Below are 21,085 nucleotides of genomic sequence, written 5' to 3' on the forward strand. Positions count from 1 at the left end.
TAATGAAACTTGTATGACACAATGCTTGAGTTTAAGGCCCACTGAGAACATGACTGTGTTCTTCCTTTCATCTCGACATGGGGGAACCACATGGCAAATAGAAGCTGCAGAAACCCAGCAGCAGTGTTGTTCCCCTAGTGGTAGTAATTGTCCTGAACTTTCTTATGTCATATCCTAATAGCTCTGTCTTCTGACTGATGGCCTATACAACATCCACCCTTCATGAATAAATACAAAATGTTTTGCCACCCAGAAGGTGAACCCTTTGTAGTCCTGTATCTCTTTTGAGCATGCATCCTTAGGATTCCACATGATTACGTTTTAATATTCTGTCCCTGTGCAAGGCTTAGCTTGAAGATTGCTAACTATGCAGTTATTGCAATGGATGGATATATATATATATTAACTCTGCTAAGTGCTTTTATGTATTAGTTCCTGACTAATACATTTGATGAGTCAAGGGGCTCACCTCCTTGGCTGAGGCTTTCTGGGAAATCCACGGAGTTATCCCACATATTAAGATATTTTCGATTAGGGTAGATATTTCCAAAGGAATAGGTTTATTTTTAATCCCAAGGTTAAAGCAGAAATTGGTATTTAAAAAAAGAGAATGATTGAAGAGAGGTGCCAAATGGACCTAAGGGGGATTTTAATGGCAATCTACAGGGTAGAGGAAGCCAAAACTTTTTTTTTCTCCCCTCACTAAGATTCAGAGAATTCTTCCAGAATAAGTATATTTATTTATAAGTTATGCATATGTAATATTATGCTTATACATTATTAGCATGCAAAAGACACAGAAAATTGAAATAATAAAGAATTGAAGATTAGCACAAGATTTAATATTTTATTCCTATATGCAAATGATTCTCTTTTGCATCCTCTGGTGATTGCACACTCCATTTAAGAGGACACACTTCTCAAATACCAAAGTAGTGGCATGGAGTAGTATAATGGTTCTCAAATTTTAGGTTGTGTCAGAATTTCCTGGAAGCTTATGAAAACAGTTTTCTGTCTCTGCCTCAAAGTTTCTAATTCAATAGGGAAGGGGCCCAAGAACTTGCATTTCTAAAAAATTCCAAGGTGATGGTGTCCTGAGGATTAAATCTTGAGAACCACTGTGTAGTTAAGAGTTTGGTCTCAAAGTCAGTTTCCTAAGTTGGACAGAGAGCAGCATTCTTGAAAAAATATTTGGCTTTGGGAAAATTATTTTCTCTCTGAATTTCTTTTTAATCTGTAGAATGAAGGCAATCATAATTATATTCCTCTTAGAGTCACTAGAGATCTTAATGAGGTAATGTAGATAAATTGCATAGCACTCAGTGCAGATCACCTACAAAACAACAAGCTGCGTTAGGTTCTCTCTCCTCCTTTTCCTCCTCCTCATTATCAGTATCATCATCATGAACACCTTTCTAATGCCACTAAGTAGAGTTAGGGACTTTGAGTTGCAGGATAAAAATGCTGTGCCTTTTTTCACTACAATTATGAAAATGCATTTTTCCACCTCAGCATTATGCATAAAGAAAGACCATGCTCTAAGAGAGACATCTTTTGAGTTGAATAGTAGAGATGAAGCTCTTTTGCAAAGTCTGCCTAATGGAGAACAGTGTGTTCAGCCCTCTCCCTTCTATGTGTAATTGTTGATAGTTTGTGGCTAAGTGTGTATTTCTGTCATCTTTCGTATATACCAAATTCTTGTTGCATGTAATTCAGTTGACAATTTTGGTGGTTGTGATTTTGAATGTTTGGGGGGCATGAGAATGGTAAGTTCAGGTGAGTTCTTTGGAATTTGACTAACGTTTAATGTTGCTTCTCTCTCTTCTCCCTTCTTCCTCTTCTTGTTCGTTGCTAGGACCCAGTACCACCTGCCAGGAAGATTCCTGTGCCAACCAGGGGGTTTGCATGCAGCAGTGGGAAGGCTTCACCTGCGACTGCTCCATGACGTCCTATTCTGGAAACCAGTGCAATGATCGTGAGTACAATCTTTTCTTACTGGGAAATTTTTCAAGAGGTTCAGAGGTTTGCAGAAACCTTAAGAGACAATGCATAAAGAAATAGCTTTTCTAAAGGACTCATAAATAATTCTGTCCTCTAGAAACGTGGAAAACGAACAACAACTGTTCTCATGGGAAGAGCAAAGGAGACATTTCTTGCTCAATGCTGGCTGTTCTCCTGTATTCTTCCCCTCTGCTTTTCCTTTAGGTTTCAATACTTGTGACTGAGAAGCAAAGGAACAATTAAAGGCATATGGTTATGTAAGGGGTTCAAATCTCCATGAATTAAGTCATCTGGACAACATTTTTGAGACCCTCTCCATTTGCATTGCCTAGAATTTGGAGGATATTTAAGAATGATAGTTGTTTTCTCAAAAATTCTTAAGTTAGAGGACTTCTTAAGGCCTCCTAAATGAAGAAGAATTACAGTTTTTTTTTCTATTTAGAAACTTTTATAGCATTTTGGGCGTGTCTTTCAAATGTAAGACAGAAATTTCTACTAGCTAAACTTATTGGTATCTTTGTTTATATATATACATTGCTATTCTGTTTGTATTTCTATTTGTGAGTGTGTTCCAGGTATTTACCTGTGTATTTGTGGAAGAGAGTCTGGTGATGATTATTCCTGCACATTAGTGATGCTTTGGGTGCATCTGTTGATTTAGTCTTGAGAGGATTGATTTCATGCGGGTGATTCTAGCTCTGATGATGGAGAGACTTCATTGCTGTGGGAATCTATAACCTGAGTCTCTATTTCCTTCTCACATTATTTTCCTATCATGGTTATTTTAAAGACAAGCAAACACAATTTGTTGAAGAGTCCTGGGTCCTGCTGATTTTCTAAATGCAGACTTCATGGTAGATATTTTGTCTTTCAATCCAAACTCATTTGACTTCTTCATTTTGTAAAAAGGCTGTATGATGTTATTAGAGCAAGTAAGGAAGTTAGAGAATAGTGTGTCCACATGGGAGCAAATGCCAATTACAATGCTATGACTCTCATGTGTATTTTTTTTCCTTGATCTTTAATTCTCAACTTTTTTTTGTATGTGTGTAGGTGTCTCTTGTAGTTCTAGTTTCCATTTTCCTCAGTAGTTTTTCACTCCATATGTTCTTTCATTCTCTTAAGATACATTAAAAAGAAACAAATGGTGAAACTGGCAGTCTAGAAAGAAAACTATGTGATACCCATTCATCTAAATATAAGCATATGCCTCCATATCTGTCATGCAAATGGTACAATGCCCACAGAAGGGGTTGGCATCAGATTGCTCTTGCCAAGTAGCTTGGTGTTACTGAAAATCTTGTTTCCATATTTATGACTCAGAAATACTGTTCCACTCTGAAACAGGCAATTATGGACCAATCCAGGTTACCTGGGGACTCATGCTATATGCTCTTTCCTTTCCCTCCAATTTGTCTGCATGAGACTTGCTAGGAAGGCATTTTCCCTCTGACTGGTGACATAATGCTTCTTTATCCTCACAAGGTTGTTCCTTATCACACATACACCCCATTGTGGGTAAAAAAATGGTCAGGAAGAGATTCTGCACACAAAAAAGGCAAAAAGGTAAGTCACCAACTGCAGCAAATGTGCACAATCTTCAGAAGGTAAGTATGTATTTTTCTATTATTGACAAGCTCCTCTGTCACTCAGAGCCAGGTGTTTTCTGGTAAAATTTGACCAGTGTTCTTCCCAGCTTTCAATGATTACTTCTGATTTTTGTCAAGAGCAGATTGTGTCTCCATTGAGGATGTGGGCTACTGCATTATCTGACTCTGGCAATTTTTTGGTATAAAATGAAGTACTTGGATGAGGATTGGAAAAATGTCAGCTTTCCTTTGTGACACTAGCTTCTCATGCTTCAAAAATATCAGATATCTAGGCTTAGAGCAATGCATTTTGGACTTTATTCTCTAAGCAATGTAGACAGGTCTTTTGTTTTGTAACAGCACAAAATGCTATCAGAATCTGCTTACTTGATCCTCTCCTGGAGAGTATGCCAGGGATTCTGTTATTGGATGGTGATCACTGAAATGAAGGAAGTACATTTTAATTTCTAGAATGTAATACATTTATAGAATTCAGATATGTAGGAAGTGACTATCAAGTTAAGATATGAATTTTTAACAAAAATCAACTAGATATACTTAAATGATAGGCTATTTAAAATTGTTACAATGGCTGGTCCCTATATATGATTGGCATTCAAGGTATTTGGAGGGAGCTTCTCTTTGGGAACTAGCATCAAAGCCACTTCATTCCACATAGAATATCAGTCTCACTACTTTACATCATAGATTATTATTTTCTATATTGACCTTTAGCATTGTAATTTGATATTTCATCTCACACATATCTTCAAAATAAAGTTACTTCTCTAATATTCTGTGCATTCAACTATACTAATAAGTTCTTGGTAGTTTAGTCTGCATAAGGGATCAAGTATTAATCTTCAGCATCACTAGCAGAGTTGAACAGGCTCATGCTTAGCATTAGAAAAAAGCATAAGGGTAATTATATATAAAGGAGAAGGGATGAAATCAGTTCATGGAAGGGAACAGGGAGCAAGGAGAAAGGATCCTCAATAGAGAGGGTCAGGGACTGACTCTTATGTGGAAGTAGTGCCATAGAGCCCACTAATGATTGCTTTGGTACCCTACATGCATGCCTTAAGTGGCTTTCCTTTTGCTAAATAACACACGTCATGACATAGTAAGCAGAATGCCATCAATGGAATCTAGTCTTGACTTCATTCTTGAAAAGAAATATTTGGAGAACATTGCATATACCTAAAATAAGAAGGATTTCATAAAATGTCATAAGACCATCTGAATTGGTTAAGATGAAATCTAATGGCAAAGACATTTTTTGGAAAAAAAAGTTTTGAATCTCTCATTATCTATGAAGCCATTTCTCAGGGAAGCAGACTGACTCTCAAATAAAGGAAATGAAAACATGTCAGTTTATTACTGCGCATCCAAGTATAGAAACTTGTCCAATAGGGGAATGACTAGATTTTATATTTTAAAAATAGGTATTTATTTCATCATGTGTAAAAAAAATGTTAATTGCACCTGGTGTAACTTGTAAGACTCTGAAGAAGTGTGTGGGCATTTTAGAGTCTCCCTCACTTACTCTGGTGTTGGTTTGATCACTCATGACCTTTGCTTTTTTCTTGCTTATCAAATCTAGAGTTTGCTTGATAATTTTAAGATGCTATCCCATAGATGGTGTCTCCAGAACAAGCAAGTATCTTTTAAGACTTCATTTCATTTAGTATGAGTAAGCCACAGATGACTTTCTCTTCATTCCATTTTATTCTGTTATTCTTTGTGTGAGTAGGTTGGGTTGATGGATTCTGCCAGGTGGATTTCAAGTTCACCCTTATGAAGCTGTGATGGTTTTGAAGGTGTGACACATATTCTCGGGAGCCGATCACTTTGTGTAACAGTGACTCACTTGTGTGGGTTAGAAAATAAATATCATCTGATTAGAAACCTAAGTATAATTGACTTACTAATAGCTTTACATATTTTAGATATGACTGTCCACCCTTTTATGTAATGGTAAAACCATGAGGAGTTTCTTTTTCATGAGGTTAACTTTTAGGGGTGTCTTGATACTACCATGGACTTCATCATCCCAGAGGCAATTTTGAGTTAACATAGGTCCCAATAACATCTATGGAAGGACATGTAAGTTACATTCTCCAATGGTAATTTTCAGTTCTTCTGAAAAATTCAAAACAAAGAGTCTAGCTTCTCAGTGGGTGAGTACTACCTGAAAGCCAACCTAATGGTGTGTGTGGGGGGGCTACCTTTGAAGAACAACAAAACAAATGGAACTTTATAAGAGTTATTATGAGGATATTCTTTCTGGATATCAGATTCTTATTGGTATTTTAGACTGGGACTGAGAACTGTAGAAATTCCGTATTATGGTACCCACCATCAGAAGAAGCCAGAATCTCTTCTCCATGCTGTGCAACAATGCCACTCTCACTGGCAGCCTGTTGTTGAGTTCTTCTTTCCACAGTATTGAAAAGTATTGCACAAAATCCTTCTGTGCTGCATGCATCCACACATACCCAAAATGTTATCCCTTTTTAGGGACTTTCTGAAAATATGAGTTTTAAACAATACATAATGATCCAACAAGAGAGCTGATCCTAAACTATTCATGACAACTGCTCTGAGTTGCCTATAATTTGCTGATCTCATTATTGCTTTTGTGTTTGGGAGAAGCACATGTCTACAGGAATGGCCGATGGCACATGAATGCTTAACACATGTCAGGTTTCTGTGTTTATGAGTCCAGTGTTGATTTTTGGCTTTGTTGAATGAGGATGAGGGAATATATGTGGGTCCTTGGACCACCATCAGCAGACAGCTATCCTGTGCTACCTTGCTAGTAGTGCACTGCAGGCTACATGTTGGAGAAATTGCTGGGCTCACACTGGCATGTGATAATAGATGTTCTTTGCTTGCAACAAATCAATAGCAAGCAGCTGTGGATTGTGCAGATAGTGGAGTGTGAAGCACCTTTTCAGACAGTTTTCTACTGGAGTGGCTGTTAAGCTGCACTGTTGGCTATTGATTGGCCTTTTTCTTTTTATTTATTGTGTGGGTTTATTTATTTTCTTAATGTAGGTTGGCGTATTGATTAAATCTGTTAAAAACACATTTCCCATTCAGGCTTCAGAAAAAAAAAAATAAGCAAGATATGCATTACTTAGTGTACAAATGAGGGGGCAGATGTATGTATGCTAATTCTGTCTCTTGGTTCCATATATGAAGAAAAGCATTCTGCTATTATAATATGTTCACAATTTGGGTCAATTATTTATTCCTCACCTCTGTTTTCAGGTTCTGTTCATCCAGCAAATAGCTGCTATTTGAGTTGACTTGTAAGGTAGTTGTTTGTGGCTGAGAACATCCTCTATTATTTATTCACTCACTAGATATTTCTTATTTGTAGATATGATCATGAATAAGATATGCTTCTGTTCTCAAAAAAAGGTTATGGTCTAATGGGGGAAGACACATATGGAGGTGTTTCAACAGAAATATGAGCAGTAGAGAGTGAAGAGTCATAACGGGGAGTAACAGCAGCTGTCCCTGGGGTTGAAGCACCAGGAAGAAGCACAGCTGCTCTTAGGACAGTTTCCATTGAAGAATGAGCCTTGAAAAGTTTGTAAGTACCTTCTGAGCAAATATGAAACAGAAGAGGTTTGGAGAGGAAAGGTTGTACTCTAGCAAGTAAGCAGAGAGAAATATGTTTCAGCCATTGTTACATTCTTGCACCTTTCCTCCAGTTATTTATATAGTTAAGATCTTTAAACTTTGTTCTTTGATTTACTTGGTTTAACTATACATGCATTTAAAAATTTTTTTAAAAAAATTATTGTTTTCCTAATCTCCTTTAGTAGAATGCATATCAAAATGCTCAGGTCTTGGGATGAAATCCCTCTTCCCCAACATTAAATCCATCACTATCCTGGGTGGAGGCCTAACAGAACTCAAATCTTGATTAATCTCATTGATTTATTGGTGATCTTGGAAATTTATTTATATTGAACCAAAATTTTAATATATATCTTATTAAATTATAAAGGCTATTCTAAGCATAGTCATTAATTTAATTGGCTTTAGAATCAAAGTGATTTAAATGCCAGGCCTAATTCTTTATAACACTGTGATACTGAATTTATTCACTTAGCCTCTTGACACTTTGGTATAACACACAGAAGATAATAGGTACTTAATAATTAGGTGTGGTGGTAATTTTTATTTTTAGCAATAATATTTGACATTCACTGAATCCTTACCATGTTCTTGAGACTATACTAGGGCATTCATAAAGATGTTTTGATCCCTTTAAACATCTCTAAATCTCTAAGAAATATGACATTACTATTGTCATGATATTAACAATGAGAAAACCCTGGTCCCAGGGACTAGCTAAGTGAAGACTTGGGTCCAGTCTATCTTATATGCAGGTCCACATTCTTACTAGCTTTGCTAATTTTTAGTCATTAGGAGAAATAATAAAAGTTTAATATCTGAATTAATTATTAGACCAGGGTGCTTAATTCCAGGCAGGCAAGCCCTGATAGCCAACCAAATTATGTAAGACATAGGATTGGTTCTTGATCATTAATTCTTCTGGAATTCTGAACATTAAGCAGTTCTGTCTTAATACTCAGGTAAGGCCATTTTGAATCAGAATACATTTAATTATAGAATTAGAATATCCACCTTTATTTCTGACTGTGTTTTCATTCTCTGTGGACCCAGATAATCTGATTTCCATGTGTTTATATTATTGTGACTCTAATATTTATCATGGACAAGTATCGTGGATGAAAAGACTGATGTGAAGAAAGAGGGTCTATGTTCAAATCTCTCATTGGCCCTCTTTCTCCGCACCAGGATAGAGTTAAGTGACTCTATCACTTAAAATCTGTTACCTTGGGCAAATTAATTAATTCCTCTGTGCCTCTAAAATGCAGATATTTATAGGTCCTATCTGGTAAGCGTGTTGTAAAGATAAATTGCATCTGAAATTGTGAAGTTTAAGACATGGTACATTACCCCCTGTGGAACTGTTGGCTGCTCTTCAATATGATTTTCAAAAAGTTAAAAACATGACTCAGACAACCCTAATTTTTATAAATTTAAAAACAATGCTTATATAAATATAGAATGAGTGTGTGTTAAATTTATATAATTCCTTACCAAGGGAAACAACAAGATGGTAAAAATGTAAATAAGATAGCAATGAATATTTGAAGAACTAGATATTTATGGGCACTTAAAAATTATTAGAATACAAATTCTGGTTAGATATAAAACTAGTGCATGTTTCAAAGAGCATGAACCTCTTAGCCTTTGATATTGTCTTTCTGTTGAACATATATACTACTGAAAAAATATCTATGGATCATCTTGCAGATAGTAAATATTAGTGTTGAACAACAACAACCTCCCATAGATTTAAATATTTCTTGAGTGTGTCTGTGAAAAAATGTCCTTATATGACATTAAAAGGGAACATGGTTATTCTTCTCAACTCTTAGTTCTAAGTTATGGGTGATTTTTATTTAGAATGTTACCATCTATTCAGTTTCAAGTCCTTTTTTACCTCGATTTTCTCTTTTATGCAATTATCTTTTACTTTTAACTACTTAACTATGCACTAAAGACTATGCTGAATTCATTGTCATTGTGTCATTTAACCCTCACAACAACTCCCCAAAATAGGTACTCTTGTGATATCAGAAGGGAGAATGGACATATGGTCGAGTCAAGTGACTTGCTCAACGTAATAAAACTATCAGGTCGGGGGATGAAGGTTCAGAGTAATGTTTGGCTGCAACTGTGGGATCTTGACTGTCTGAGGTCAGGATTCTGATGAAGCTTCATCTGAAAACCCAGGTATTTAGGGCCACATTACCACAAAACTTAACTACCTTTATTGGCACTGTAATTTATGGTGTGTATGCTGTTATTTGGGTGAGGTGCTATATGTAGTTTTTACTCGTCACATCATGTAGTTTTAAAAGGGGCAGCATTACTACTGATTGGTTCAGGTAACAAGACCAGAGATTCTATTAAAGTGTCATTTTGTCAGTTTGGTACATCTAGGCAGGAAAAGGGCTGAATCTAGAAAAGTTATAAAGACTGAGTGGAGCTGCAGGAAACATGGGGAAGATCTGGAAGGTAAATTAGGTATAAGAGAAGCATTCATGAGTGGCCAGCACCAAAGGTAACGCCAAAGGTATATCTTTGCACCTGTCTTTTATTCTTGACTCCACAAATATTCAAGGTAGCCATAGGATGACATTTCAACTCAGGGTCTTCTAAGAGCAAAAATGAAGGAACAATCACTCCAAGGAACAGTTCCAAAGAGTTGGGTTTTATTGCTCTTGCTTATAGTTCCCCTGGATAATCTGGGAATTTGGGGTAACCTCAAGCTATAACAACAGCTGGTATTAACATGTATGCCACATCAAACGGATTCATCAAGAGCAGGAGAGTTTGCAGCTTACATTTTACACAAGCTTCCATGAACATGAAATGAGACTCGCGTGTGAAGCATTAATTTTCATAGATCCCACCTGGTACTTGGACCTATGGTTCAAGAAGAGATAGTCTCAACAATTCAGGGTCTTATAGTTCCTTATAGCTTGTCAGGGATTATTATGAGCTGTTGGAATTTGTGGCCTCACTAATTTCATCCTAGCCGTCTTTAGCATGCTGTATTTGTAGACCATTTTTATTGCTTATGTTTAATTATAGCACATTTATTTCTGGTGTACTTGTCTAGTTACTTATTGATGGTGATGGCAAAAATCTGCTGAGAGCCCGTTGGTTCACAAAAGTTAATTTTTATATTACCTTGTTAGTCACAAACAGGTACAATTTTAATGTATTTTTCAATATAGACTCATAATTTCCTACATTTATTTCCACATCTAAAGGCCAAAAAGATGTAAACTATTTTATCTTGTCTTGTAAAGTAGAGCTAATAAATATAATTTTGTTCCTTTCCCTTTATTTTCCTCCTTTATTTATTTTTTAAGGGAGGGGCAAATAATTTTTTGATTGAGATAAAATTTGTATTCCGCAAGATCTTACATGTACTATGGCAAAGGTTTATACCCATATAACCAATAACCCAGTGACTTCCCTGAGAATTACCCCATGCCCATTCCTGTTAGTCCCTTTCCCTCTGAGGCCACCATTATTTGAATTTGTATAACCATACATTATTTTTGTCTGGTATAATGCAGAATATGATCTATCATGTCTGTTTTCTCTAGATCTGTGGGATGTTTTTAAGATTCATCCAGGCCAACTCTCTATTCTAGCCACCTGAGTCTCTCCTGGCTCTTAGCTCCATCTCCTCGAATGTAGGTGAAGGCTGGACGGGGCTCCTTCTAGGGTTTCTGCTTCATGTTCCATGGTGCAAAAATTCTCTGAAGGCAGTAAGCTGGGACAACTCAGGGCTCACCTTCTTCGTCTTCTCTCATTCAGCCATCACCGTCTGTCTTTGCGTGATGTCCAGTGTCTTGCAAGCCATTACTTCCTGAGTTGTCTTTTCCCTGATTGTATTAAGTCTTGCAGGTTCAATTTCTATTATCTCATCTACGTAGCAAGTGAATGCTAACCTGATCCTTCCCATCTGACTTTACCTTTTGCACTGTGAGGTCAGGGGAAAGGTGTATACAACCCATAAATGTGCTCTGTTTCAAGCACAAGTTTTCAGAATGATCTGAGGCTTTAAATGAATTCCAGAATGGCTCTGGCAGTGTGGAATATTCTGAGATGTGATTTATTTATTTATTGGAAAGCACTTTAATTCTAAGTATAGGCCTTATCCCATCATAAAACCTTCTGCAGCCAAAGAATATGCTGTAAGAAGTTGGTTAAGTACCTGCAAATATGTCTCCATCAAGCATTTCTTCATTTGAGTGTCTGTTATGAGGTCCCCGTTGCTTTTTCTCTTCAGTTCTCTGATAATACTTGATTAAGCTCAGTGGGTGCAGGGATAGATTTGGCTTATGTAGCTAGTCTTTCTTATTATTTTCTTTACTTAGAATTATGGTTTGTTTTCTCACCTACCTTTATCCTGTGGATCTTTGCTGCCTGATCCATGTCTCTTTGCCAAATGAAATTAGGAAATGTTTATAAACAAAGAATTGGAGACTTTGGGGAAATGGAGATGTTTCTATGCCAGGTAATGTTTTGGGCATTGATTTTTCCTTGTTTTGATCTCCAGGCACATTATTTTGCTGCATATCTACAGAAGTAAAGGAACCACATTGTTGATGCTTTTTATTAGTAACCTAGTTTTTTTTTATTAGAAAATTATACAAGCAGCCCACTGTTGAAAACTTGGAAAACAAGTCCAAAGCAGTATAAAAATATGACATAATTTTATCAGTTATTAATATGACTTTGTTTAGAACATGCATAGTGTCAAGCACATAATAGACATTCAAAATACAATTTGTTGGATGAATGACTGAGCCTTGCATGTTTTCAAAGTCTGAGTTATGCACAGGTCCTAGTGTTCTTTTCATGAAATGAATAGTATTTCCACTAGCACTGGGTGTTTTCTTGCCAGAAGGAATGCATTTAGGCATACAAGAGTTATAATGAGCATGCCAATATGTAATTTTCTTCTTCAGATGAAAAATGGAAATGTCAAGATGTTTTCATTTTCTTTCTCTCTTACCTTTCTTCCTTCTCACTGAAAATCTTGCAATTTCCAAACAGTTTTATGTAGACACATTTTCATACAAGTGAAATGGTTTTATAGTGGATTGTGGTTGGAGGGAAAAGACCCTTATAATGTATATGGGCAAAGAACCTTGTGATCCCAAACAGCTCTTTATCACCCCATGTGGCACTCACTTCCAAAGAGACACTGTGCTTTATTTCACATGATGAGATGTCTTATAATGCCCAGTACCCTCAAGATCTTGTGAGACATTACAACTCTTCAACCTGAACATCATTCATCAACAACCCCTGACTTTCACATTGATCAAACCGATGCTAGACAATTAAAGAAGATAGCAAATATAAAACACAAAGTTCCTTGATTGTTGCGGACCTCGGACTGCAAAATTTTCACATCTCTGTGGGAGAATCCAGGCAAACCTAGCAAACTCTTTTAAAATTTTCATGAGTATTGGGAGGAAAAACCAGCATCTGAATCTAAGGTATTATTTCCTGGTAAACTCACTGGATATTGTTTGAGTTCAGCCCACAACTAAACCTAAAATCACAGTTTTACCCCAGGAGCTTACAGGAGTAAAATCGAGTGCATGTTTGTATAAAGAAAAATAATTTCATATAAATATGTATGTATGTACATGTATATTATAAATATACATATTATAAATAAATGTATATTTCCTTTGGGAGTTTCTCCAACTGTTCTGAAATATTTTTTAATCCAACTAACTTTGTTTCTTACAAAATCACAAGTAAACTTTTGATTGCATCTCAAGTAATTGGAAAGTCATATATTTCTGTAATTGTGAGGGTAATGTGTCTGCTTGGGCCCCTGATCAGGTATCTGTCTGCCTTTGAGGATATTTGGCAGAAAGCCACTTTATCCCATCTGAATTCTCAATATGTGGGGCATAATTTTATCTCCAAAAAAGGATTTAGGCAGGAAGATGTCATCTGGGATTTATCTATCCTTGAAAAAGAGTTTTCTTTACCTAAAATTCCCATATGGCTTCTTTATGCTGGCACTCAAGTGTATCATCCAGTTAGTGTCCACATCAGTGCTCTGGTCTTGGGAGACTAGGAGGAAGGCTTTGGAAAAAGACATATATACAGCATATATATTCAGCATATATACATCATGCACACACACACACACACACACACACACACACACACACACACATATATATACACATATATTCAGCATATATACATCATGCACATTTAACTATTATCCTGTCTCATGCAAGATCCCAAGAACAAATTTAAAAGAATGTATTAGAAAAAGTGAGTTTAGCCAAATAAACTTTCAGTGTTATTAAAGGCTTTATTCTAATCTCTACAATAGACCACATGAATTTCCAACATCTAACTTATTTAATTTGCATTTGGATTAATTTAGCATATTTTCCTATTATATAAAGCTTAATGAACAATAAACACAGCTATAACCAAATTTCACAGCTATTTCTCAGTGTGGGGTAACATTTTACATTTAGTTATATTTGGTTTCCTAGGTAATATGTGATTGTGGCTACACTTCCTAAAGTTGCCTCTCTTCTCACATGGAATGTTTTGGTGGTGAATTCTTCTGACCTACAGTCAGGAAGGAAGGAGAAAATCACTTTGAAACTCTGTTGAGACCATCTTGGTGAAAATCAGCAAGGGTATATTCAGAATCATTCTCCCTTCTGTTTCTGCGACAATCTTCGAGCCTCCCTCTGTTGGTCTCCTTGCTTGTGTTTCTAAACCCTACCCTGTTTTCCAGTTCCCAATAAATCTTCCCCAAACACCAGTTTTGAATTTTACTCCTTTGCTTATGAAGTGTCAGTGACCTTCTTTCAATTGAGTACAAACCCTACCCTTGACTTCCAAGATCTTCTATAATTTTTGTTTTTAAAATCTGACTCCTGAATGGTGTCCCTGATATTCATGGCTTCCTGGGCCCTCCAGTAAAGCCATTTTTCTCAACTGTCACCAGCATGTTCTGTGCTCACTATGCTCCATGCCCTTGCTGCTATAGTTCTTCCTCCCTGGAGCCTGGAACATTCCCTTTATACCATGAGAGCTCAGCACCAGTCTCATCTATTCCCTTGAGTCTTCTCTCACCACTTAACATCATATTGATCTCTTCTCCCAAATCTCACTGCATTTATTTTCAGATCAGAGCAACAACCTGGCTCAGCATCGAAAGCGGATTACTTTGGAGGTGAGAGTAAAAGGTGGATTTTAATCCTGGCTCCTTTCCTTCTGACTCCTAGGTCTTTGGCAATGAATATTGTGCAACCTCACAATACAAGCTTGCAAGAGCCCCAGCTTTGGGGACAGGCTTAGAAATAATGGACACAAAGCAGAGTCTTAGACCTGGGAGTTTCTACGTAGCAGTTTATGTTACAAAGGGAAAACTTCTGTTAAGGAAAAATATCGAATAAATAACAAGTAGGATTTTGAGTAGATTAGTTACCACTGCTATTATGCCTTTACCATATTCCCCCAGAGACCCAATTTTCCGCCATTGTGCCAACTCTGTTTTCATCTAGGGTTGAAATTAATTTGCCTGTGAGGGTGGGTGTAGGTGGTAGGATTAATGTGATTAGATTATTCAAATACCTCAGATATTCTGTATATTCTAATTTTAAGTTTAAGCATATTCCTGATTATGGGTCCATATAATTCAACCAAGTCCTAAGCAGATTTTGGATGACCCACTACCTTTCCTAAAAACTTCCTGAAGTTTTAAAAGTGCTCCAGTGATTCCACAGCTTCCAAAATCATGGTGAGGGCTTCTGCTACCTTCAGTGATCTCAGGTTCTTTCCCGGAACACAGAATTACTGACTAGTGAATCTTTGGCTGTTGTCCTTTGTAAGAGATAATTCTTCCAGCCTCTTCTCTTGTCGGAAATCTTTACAGACAATCTTACCTGCGTAGATATTATTTTTAAATCTACTTATTTAAAGCAGTAAACTATAACCTAACTTAGCTTTCACAAAGGATTATTTACAAATGATAACTTCATAGCCACTTCTAAAGCCAGACTTGTCCAAGTTCAATATTGATCTGCTTTAACTTCGAACATAAGCCCAGGAAGTAGAAGGTCCATAACTAAACCCTAATTCCCAATTCACAGCAAAAATCCTTCAAAAAAAAATCAGAACTATGGGGTTTTTTGTTTATTATTTGAGTGACCTAATGTGCTAATTATTGCCTGCCATGGGAAGATGGCTTTGTATTAATCTCCAGTGGAGTTTGACTGAACAAACAACCCTGTCTCAGGGACATTATCACATCCCTGTTACCCAGGAGTTCTCCATAATGGGCTCAGCTGGGGGATTAGACCAAACTCTTAATCATGGTGATTTTGATAATCAGTTACAGCAAGCAGAATGCTGCTAGCTTTTTGGAACCTGTGATGCTGATAGTATTTGAGAAAAGGAAATATACTGAGTGTGATGGCTTAATGTGCAGGCGGGGATTGGTGGGGAGGGAGTCCAAGGGGGAAATTTCAGCCATCTTAACCACTGGCACTTTTGAGAATAATTAGGTAGGAAATCTGTACTTCCTGTCTTTAGTTTTTTTTTTTTTTTCCTGAGAACCTCAGAATTTAGCTAGAATCCTTAGATAATGACGATTTAAATTCATGGTAAAATGTCTTCACCTGAGAATGATTTTTCTCTTTATAGTCAGTTTATTAATTATAAGAGAGTGTGATTTATTTACTTCTGAGTCTTTGTACAGTAGACTTGTGTTTATATAAATAGCATTTTTTATGACAAATAAGAAGTAGGCTGCAAATGATTAAATAATTACAATCCACAGGCACACTGTTGTTTCGTAATATATATTTTCTAAATGTGAACAACATTCCACACAGCTTTGACATTTGTGCCCTTGATAATATTTGGATATGCTGTATTAATACAGTATATCTGGAAGCCTTCTTCAGTAAAAGATTTTTTCCTAATCCCTTTATTTCTGGAATTAGATCTCAATTTTGTTCAGAGACATTTCTTTTTTTTGAAAGTCCACCTTTTTAATGATATTTCCTCTGTCCTCTTCATCAGCGTCTACTGACCTCTGGTAGGTGAAGAATATTCTAAACTGACTTCCTCCCTGGTGGCCCCTAATCCACACTGTCACTTAGTTTTCTTAGTGACTTCAATTTTCCTGTTGTGTTTCTTCCTGGTAGCTAGATCTCCTCAGTTGCCTGACCACACAGCAAAGAGAAGTCCCTTGGTTGTTCCCACTTCCTGAATTCTCACCTGTCTCCTACCATAAGTCCCTGATTCTACTTTCTATGACCAATAGTCTTGAAGGTTTACTTGATTCCACACACAGTCTAGAGTTTCTAGAAAGGACATTCCCATGATACCCTAAAGCCCTTGCCTCATGGCCTGCTACCCACTACCTGCATTCCAGGTGAATCCCTCTGCTTGATTTCTTGGCCCCTGCCTTCTGGCTGGAAAAGGCATGTGCTTGCCCCCTGATTCCACTGAAAATCCATATCCTCCTTCCTTATGTCTTCAACCTGTTTCCCTCTGTAGCCATCCAAGCTTTCTCCCTAAATTCTATCCATTTCCTCTTCTATTCAAAGATAGCCTATTCTTTGCTCTCTTGGGTGTTATCTGTTATACACCTTTCTTCATGTTTCTTCACGTCAAAATGTATCTTGATGTTTCAGCACCTTGAATCTCTATAACATGGCCCTTAACACTTTCTCCAAACATAATATTTCAAGTCCTCTAGAACTAACTTTCATGAATTCGAACACCTGTAGGAAAACTTGTCTTTTCCAAATGTGCCCTTCTCTTTTCTGTTCTTACCCACTCTTCTTCCTTGATCATCTTTATAACTGGGCCCTTGTTCAATGGAGTCTTGTAACCTCTTGAATATTTGTGTGGAGTTTATGTGTTTAAGCAGTATACTCACCTATGTGCAATGCTTGTTTCTAATTTGGATCAATATTATATGATTATCTTTCTTGTGCATTGCTTAGCAGAGTGTCAGTCATAGAAAGAATGGCTTTCTTGCTCTTTTTCTTTTTACTAAATATTTCTTTATTATGGTTGCTATCACATACAAGTATCAGTTAAATTTTCTGACTCAGTATTAAATGAATTTTATAAGGTAGGTTCCATGACTTATTTATCTTTATGTTCCCAACAAAAGGCATTCACCATGTATTGAACTTACCAGATTGTAGATGGTGAATGCATTTTTTTTTGGTGAGCATATGAAATATTGTTACTAGTCAAAGGTAAAAATTATGTTAGTTACTTTTGTGTCATATAACTATGACAAACAGCCTGAGATAATCAAACTATAAAAGGAAAAGTTGTTGTTTTTTTGGCTAACACTTTCAGAGGCTTCAGTCTCTGCTTGCTCTGCCCTGTTTCTTTGGCTCTGTGGCAGCACAGTACATCATCATGGAAGCATGTGGCAAAAGAGGCCAATTCACCTCATGGCAGCAGGGAAGAAAAGAGAAAAGAGGAGGGCCTGGATCTGAATAGCCCCTTCGAGGGCATGCCCCCAGGACCTAACTTCCCTTTACTAGGCCCCACCTCTCGAAGGTTCCACCACTTCCAATGGCACCATGGGCTAAAGATCAAGCCTTCAACACTTGGGCCTTGGGGGATAAACAAAATCCTAATTTTCTCAAGGATACTAACAACAGCTTACTTTGGAAGAATATAGACTATAGATTAAACTACTATAATATGCCACGAAAGGCACAAAATCATTAATTCATTATGTTTATTCATTACTGCTAGTGTATGAATCATGTGTAATTTTTATTTTTAAATACCCGAATACCTTTTTCATCTCCACTTTAGGTATAAAAAATAAGCCTCCCAGGAAAGCACTGTCTTTTCCAAGGCCCCCGAGCCCATGTTTCCAAGTCAATATTTTCTAAATGGTGTTTTGTAGTAGTGTGTCCCACCAGCCCTATCCTCCTTTGTACATAATGATTGAGACTAAGGGAAAGGGCCAGGCAGGGATGGCAGAGGTATTAGGTCTCCCTGAGGGAAAGAAGGAACATGTCAGAAGAGGAACTCTGAGTACTTGGAAAGGTAAATAAATACATAACCCTATTGTAAAAATCAGTATGCTGTATCCTAAAAAGTATAAGCAACTTAATATATGGTCTAAGTCATTCTTGGTATCTTGTAAGGAAATTATTTTACTCTTATAGTCATCTTATAGATGACTTTATTTTTTAAAAAGTCCCTCTCTCTTTTCTTTTTTTAACTTCACTAAAAATGAATCCCATCTCAAGGTATTCTGCATAGCCAGGGTTCTGGATATGCCTCTTTTACAGGATTCAATGATGTCATTTACTCTGTCATTATACTGCATGACCCCTTCTGCTCAAGCTTAGTGTCACATAGAGGGAACAAGTTGAGTGAGGCAGGCTGGTGAGAGAAATCGGGAATTGTTTGGGGAATGGAAGGTCTGGTTGTCAAGAGAAGGCTTAAAGTGGTGAGAGGTGCCATATGATCTGGAACATCAGGGTGGGTCTGCAGGAAAAAGATTTGGGAAGAAGAGAACCAATGGGAATTTTTGCATAAGTGTGTTGTGCACATGGCTATGTCTTAGAAAAGTCCTCCTGGCAGACTTTGAGGGGGTTGGTTGGAATAATACTGTAAGCCTTGAGGAGACCTGATACCACTTTCATTTGTTCATCACCAAATAACCCAAACCAGGTACAATGTCTGACACACAGTGAGATTCCATGAATATTTTTGGAAATTATGAGTGAAAGCAAGAAAACCACTGTAAGGCTCTGGTATAAATGGTTTTAAAAAAAGGATGAACTAGAATAGTAGCATTGAGAAATTTGAGATTAGTCTCAACTTGAAAAATACACACAGGAGCAAACAGCCAATTACAGTATTCAGAGAACTGGTAAAGTGGCAAACATTTAAGAAATCTGCTCCATTCATTTGTAATTTTATGTGCTTTAATTATTATTCCTTGTTTTAATTTTTTAGAGTTTTACAACTAAGATTTTTTTTGAAAGCTAAAACCCCTCACCTATATATTAAAACCATGTTTTTCTATTGCTCAAACAGTGTATGGTTTCCAGTCATAAAATGTCTAAAATGTATGAGATCATATTTGTTGTATAATTTCCCATGAGATAAATTGTTATGGTCCCTCTGATTGAATTATAATTTTAATACCATTGATTGTGAATGGCTGAGAACAAGTTTACCCCAAGTTCATTTTTTTCCTCTGATGTAAGCAAAATTCTGATACTGTACCCAGGCTCTAGGCATCTAGCTGAAAGATATTTCAGAGACCTCTGATTCTTCCTCCCTTAGAATCCTCCTCAATTTCCCTACCACTAAACAGAAATGCTTGAGGCTTTCAAGACTATTATTTCCTGCCTCAGTTTGAATATGTACACTTTTTAATTTTTAAAAGGATAGATTCTAAATGTTTGGAGTATGGGGATAAACTCTCCTGCAATAGAATATATATGTGTGTATGTGCAGATAAGTGTATATATACAAATACATGTACTTGCATGTGTTATGTATACATATGTATGTGTATGTGTGTGTATATATATATATATATATATATATATATATATATATATGTATATGTATTTAATATTACAGAGTTATGGTCAAAAGTTTTATGTAGCAAAGTCTTGATTCACATCAAATACTTGAGATTTCTTTTCTTTCTTTCTTTTTTTTTTCCCTGTGCATTTTGGCGTGCAACTTACCAAGGAATGTGTAAGACATACCCTGGTTGCATTTGTGACAGTTGTGTTCAGGGTACGTATGTTAAAACATGGAGATCCATTTCATCACTCCATTGCTGCTCCTCATTGCCTGGGGTTGTCTTTTCTGTGGACTCTCCGTAGAAGGGAAGCCAAAGGTGTAGTGATGTTTTGGTACAACTCAGTCATTTTATATACCTGGAATTATTTCTCGAAAGGAAGCCTTGAAATTCTTTTGAAGGACAACAGAAAACAAAACAAAATAAAATACACTGATGGTAGGATTAAGTGAGAGAGACTTAGAAGTCATGGTCATCTACCACCCCTGAGGAGGTAGGCAAAAGGGCAGCTCCTATTTGCTTCTGCTAATCCTATGATTTTCTGGTTCCTTGGTTCAGAAAGTTTAGGCTCTGTCAAGTGGTTAGAGTGGGACAACTCAAGGTTACTCAGATTGTTTATGATTTTGTTTTGTCTTTTGAGAAATAAAAACCCTACCACTGTTTTGTAAAGTGTTTAGGTATCCAAACAATTAAGAGTTATTTGGTGTTGGAGGAACTCAAAATATCTTACCCTTCGAGAAATTAGAAAATTATTCTCTGAATCAACTCTGTTAAACATTGTCAAGTAGAATCTATTTAGAATGAAAAGCAGTGGTATGTTGTTTTTTAAAGGTCCAATTTAATTTTAAAATTATAAAAAATTTCAAACACAAAGTATGGAAAATGTTACATATCCTTGTACCTTTATAAGTATAAATATTTTACTCTATTATAGAACACTGTAATTTACTTTTTCATTTCTTTTTAAAAAGCTTGTGTTAATTATTAAACACATGCAAATGATATTTCTAATATGTTAGTATGTATAAAATATAAAATAACAAAAAAATGTCCATAGGCCTTCTACTCAACTTAGCAAGTTAATTATGATTCCATGTGTGTGTGTGTGTGTGTGTGTGTGTGTGTGTGTGTGTGTATTTGCTGGGGAGTAAACCCAGGGCCTTGTACATGCTAAGCACATGCTTTACTACTGAGCTACACACCTTGTCCAAAAAAAAAAAATCATAATTGCTGTGAGCTGTGCACTCAAGTCTTCTATTATTTC

General features: G+C 36.5%; 1 protein-coding gene across 14 annotated transcripts in view; it reads left to right on the forward strand.

Moving 5' to 3' along the window:
* The window catches only part of NRXN3 (neurexin 3), a gene marked incomplete at its 5' end in the record, with an annotated part of 1,519,183 nt that overhangs the window by 698,878 nt on the left and 799,220 nt on the right, over positions 1 to 21,085 (forward strand). For all 14 annotated transcript variants that reach the window (XM_081291921.1, XM_081291923.1, XM_081291922.1 and 11 more), the window contains one exon: positions 1,856 to 1,975. In XM_081291921.1, the coding sequence (XP_081148047.1) occupies positions 1,856 to 1,975 (120 nt within the window). The remainder of the gene's footprint in view (positions 1 to 1,855; positions 1,976 to 21,085) is intronic.

Source organism: Spermophilus citellus, assembly GCF_964194105.1.
Source record: "Spermophilus citellus genome assembly, chromosome: 4".
NCBI classification, from domain to species: domain Eukaryota; kingdom Metazoa; phylum Chordata; class Mammalia; order Rodentia; family Sciuridae; genus Spermophilus; species Spermophilus citellus.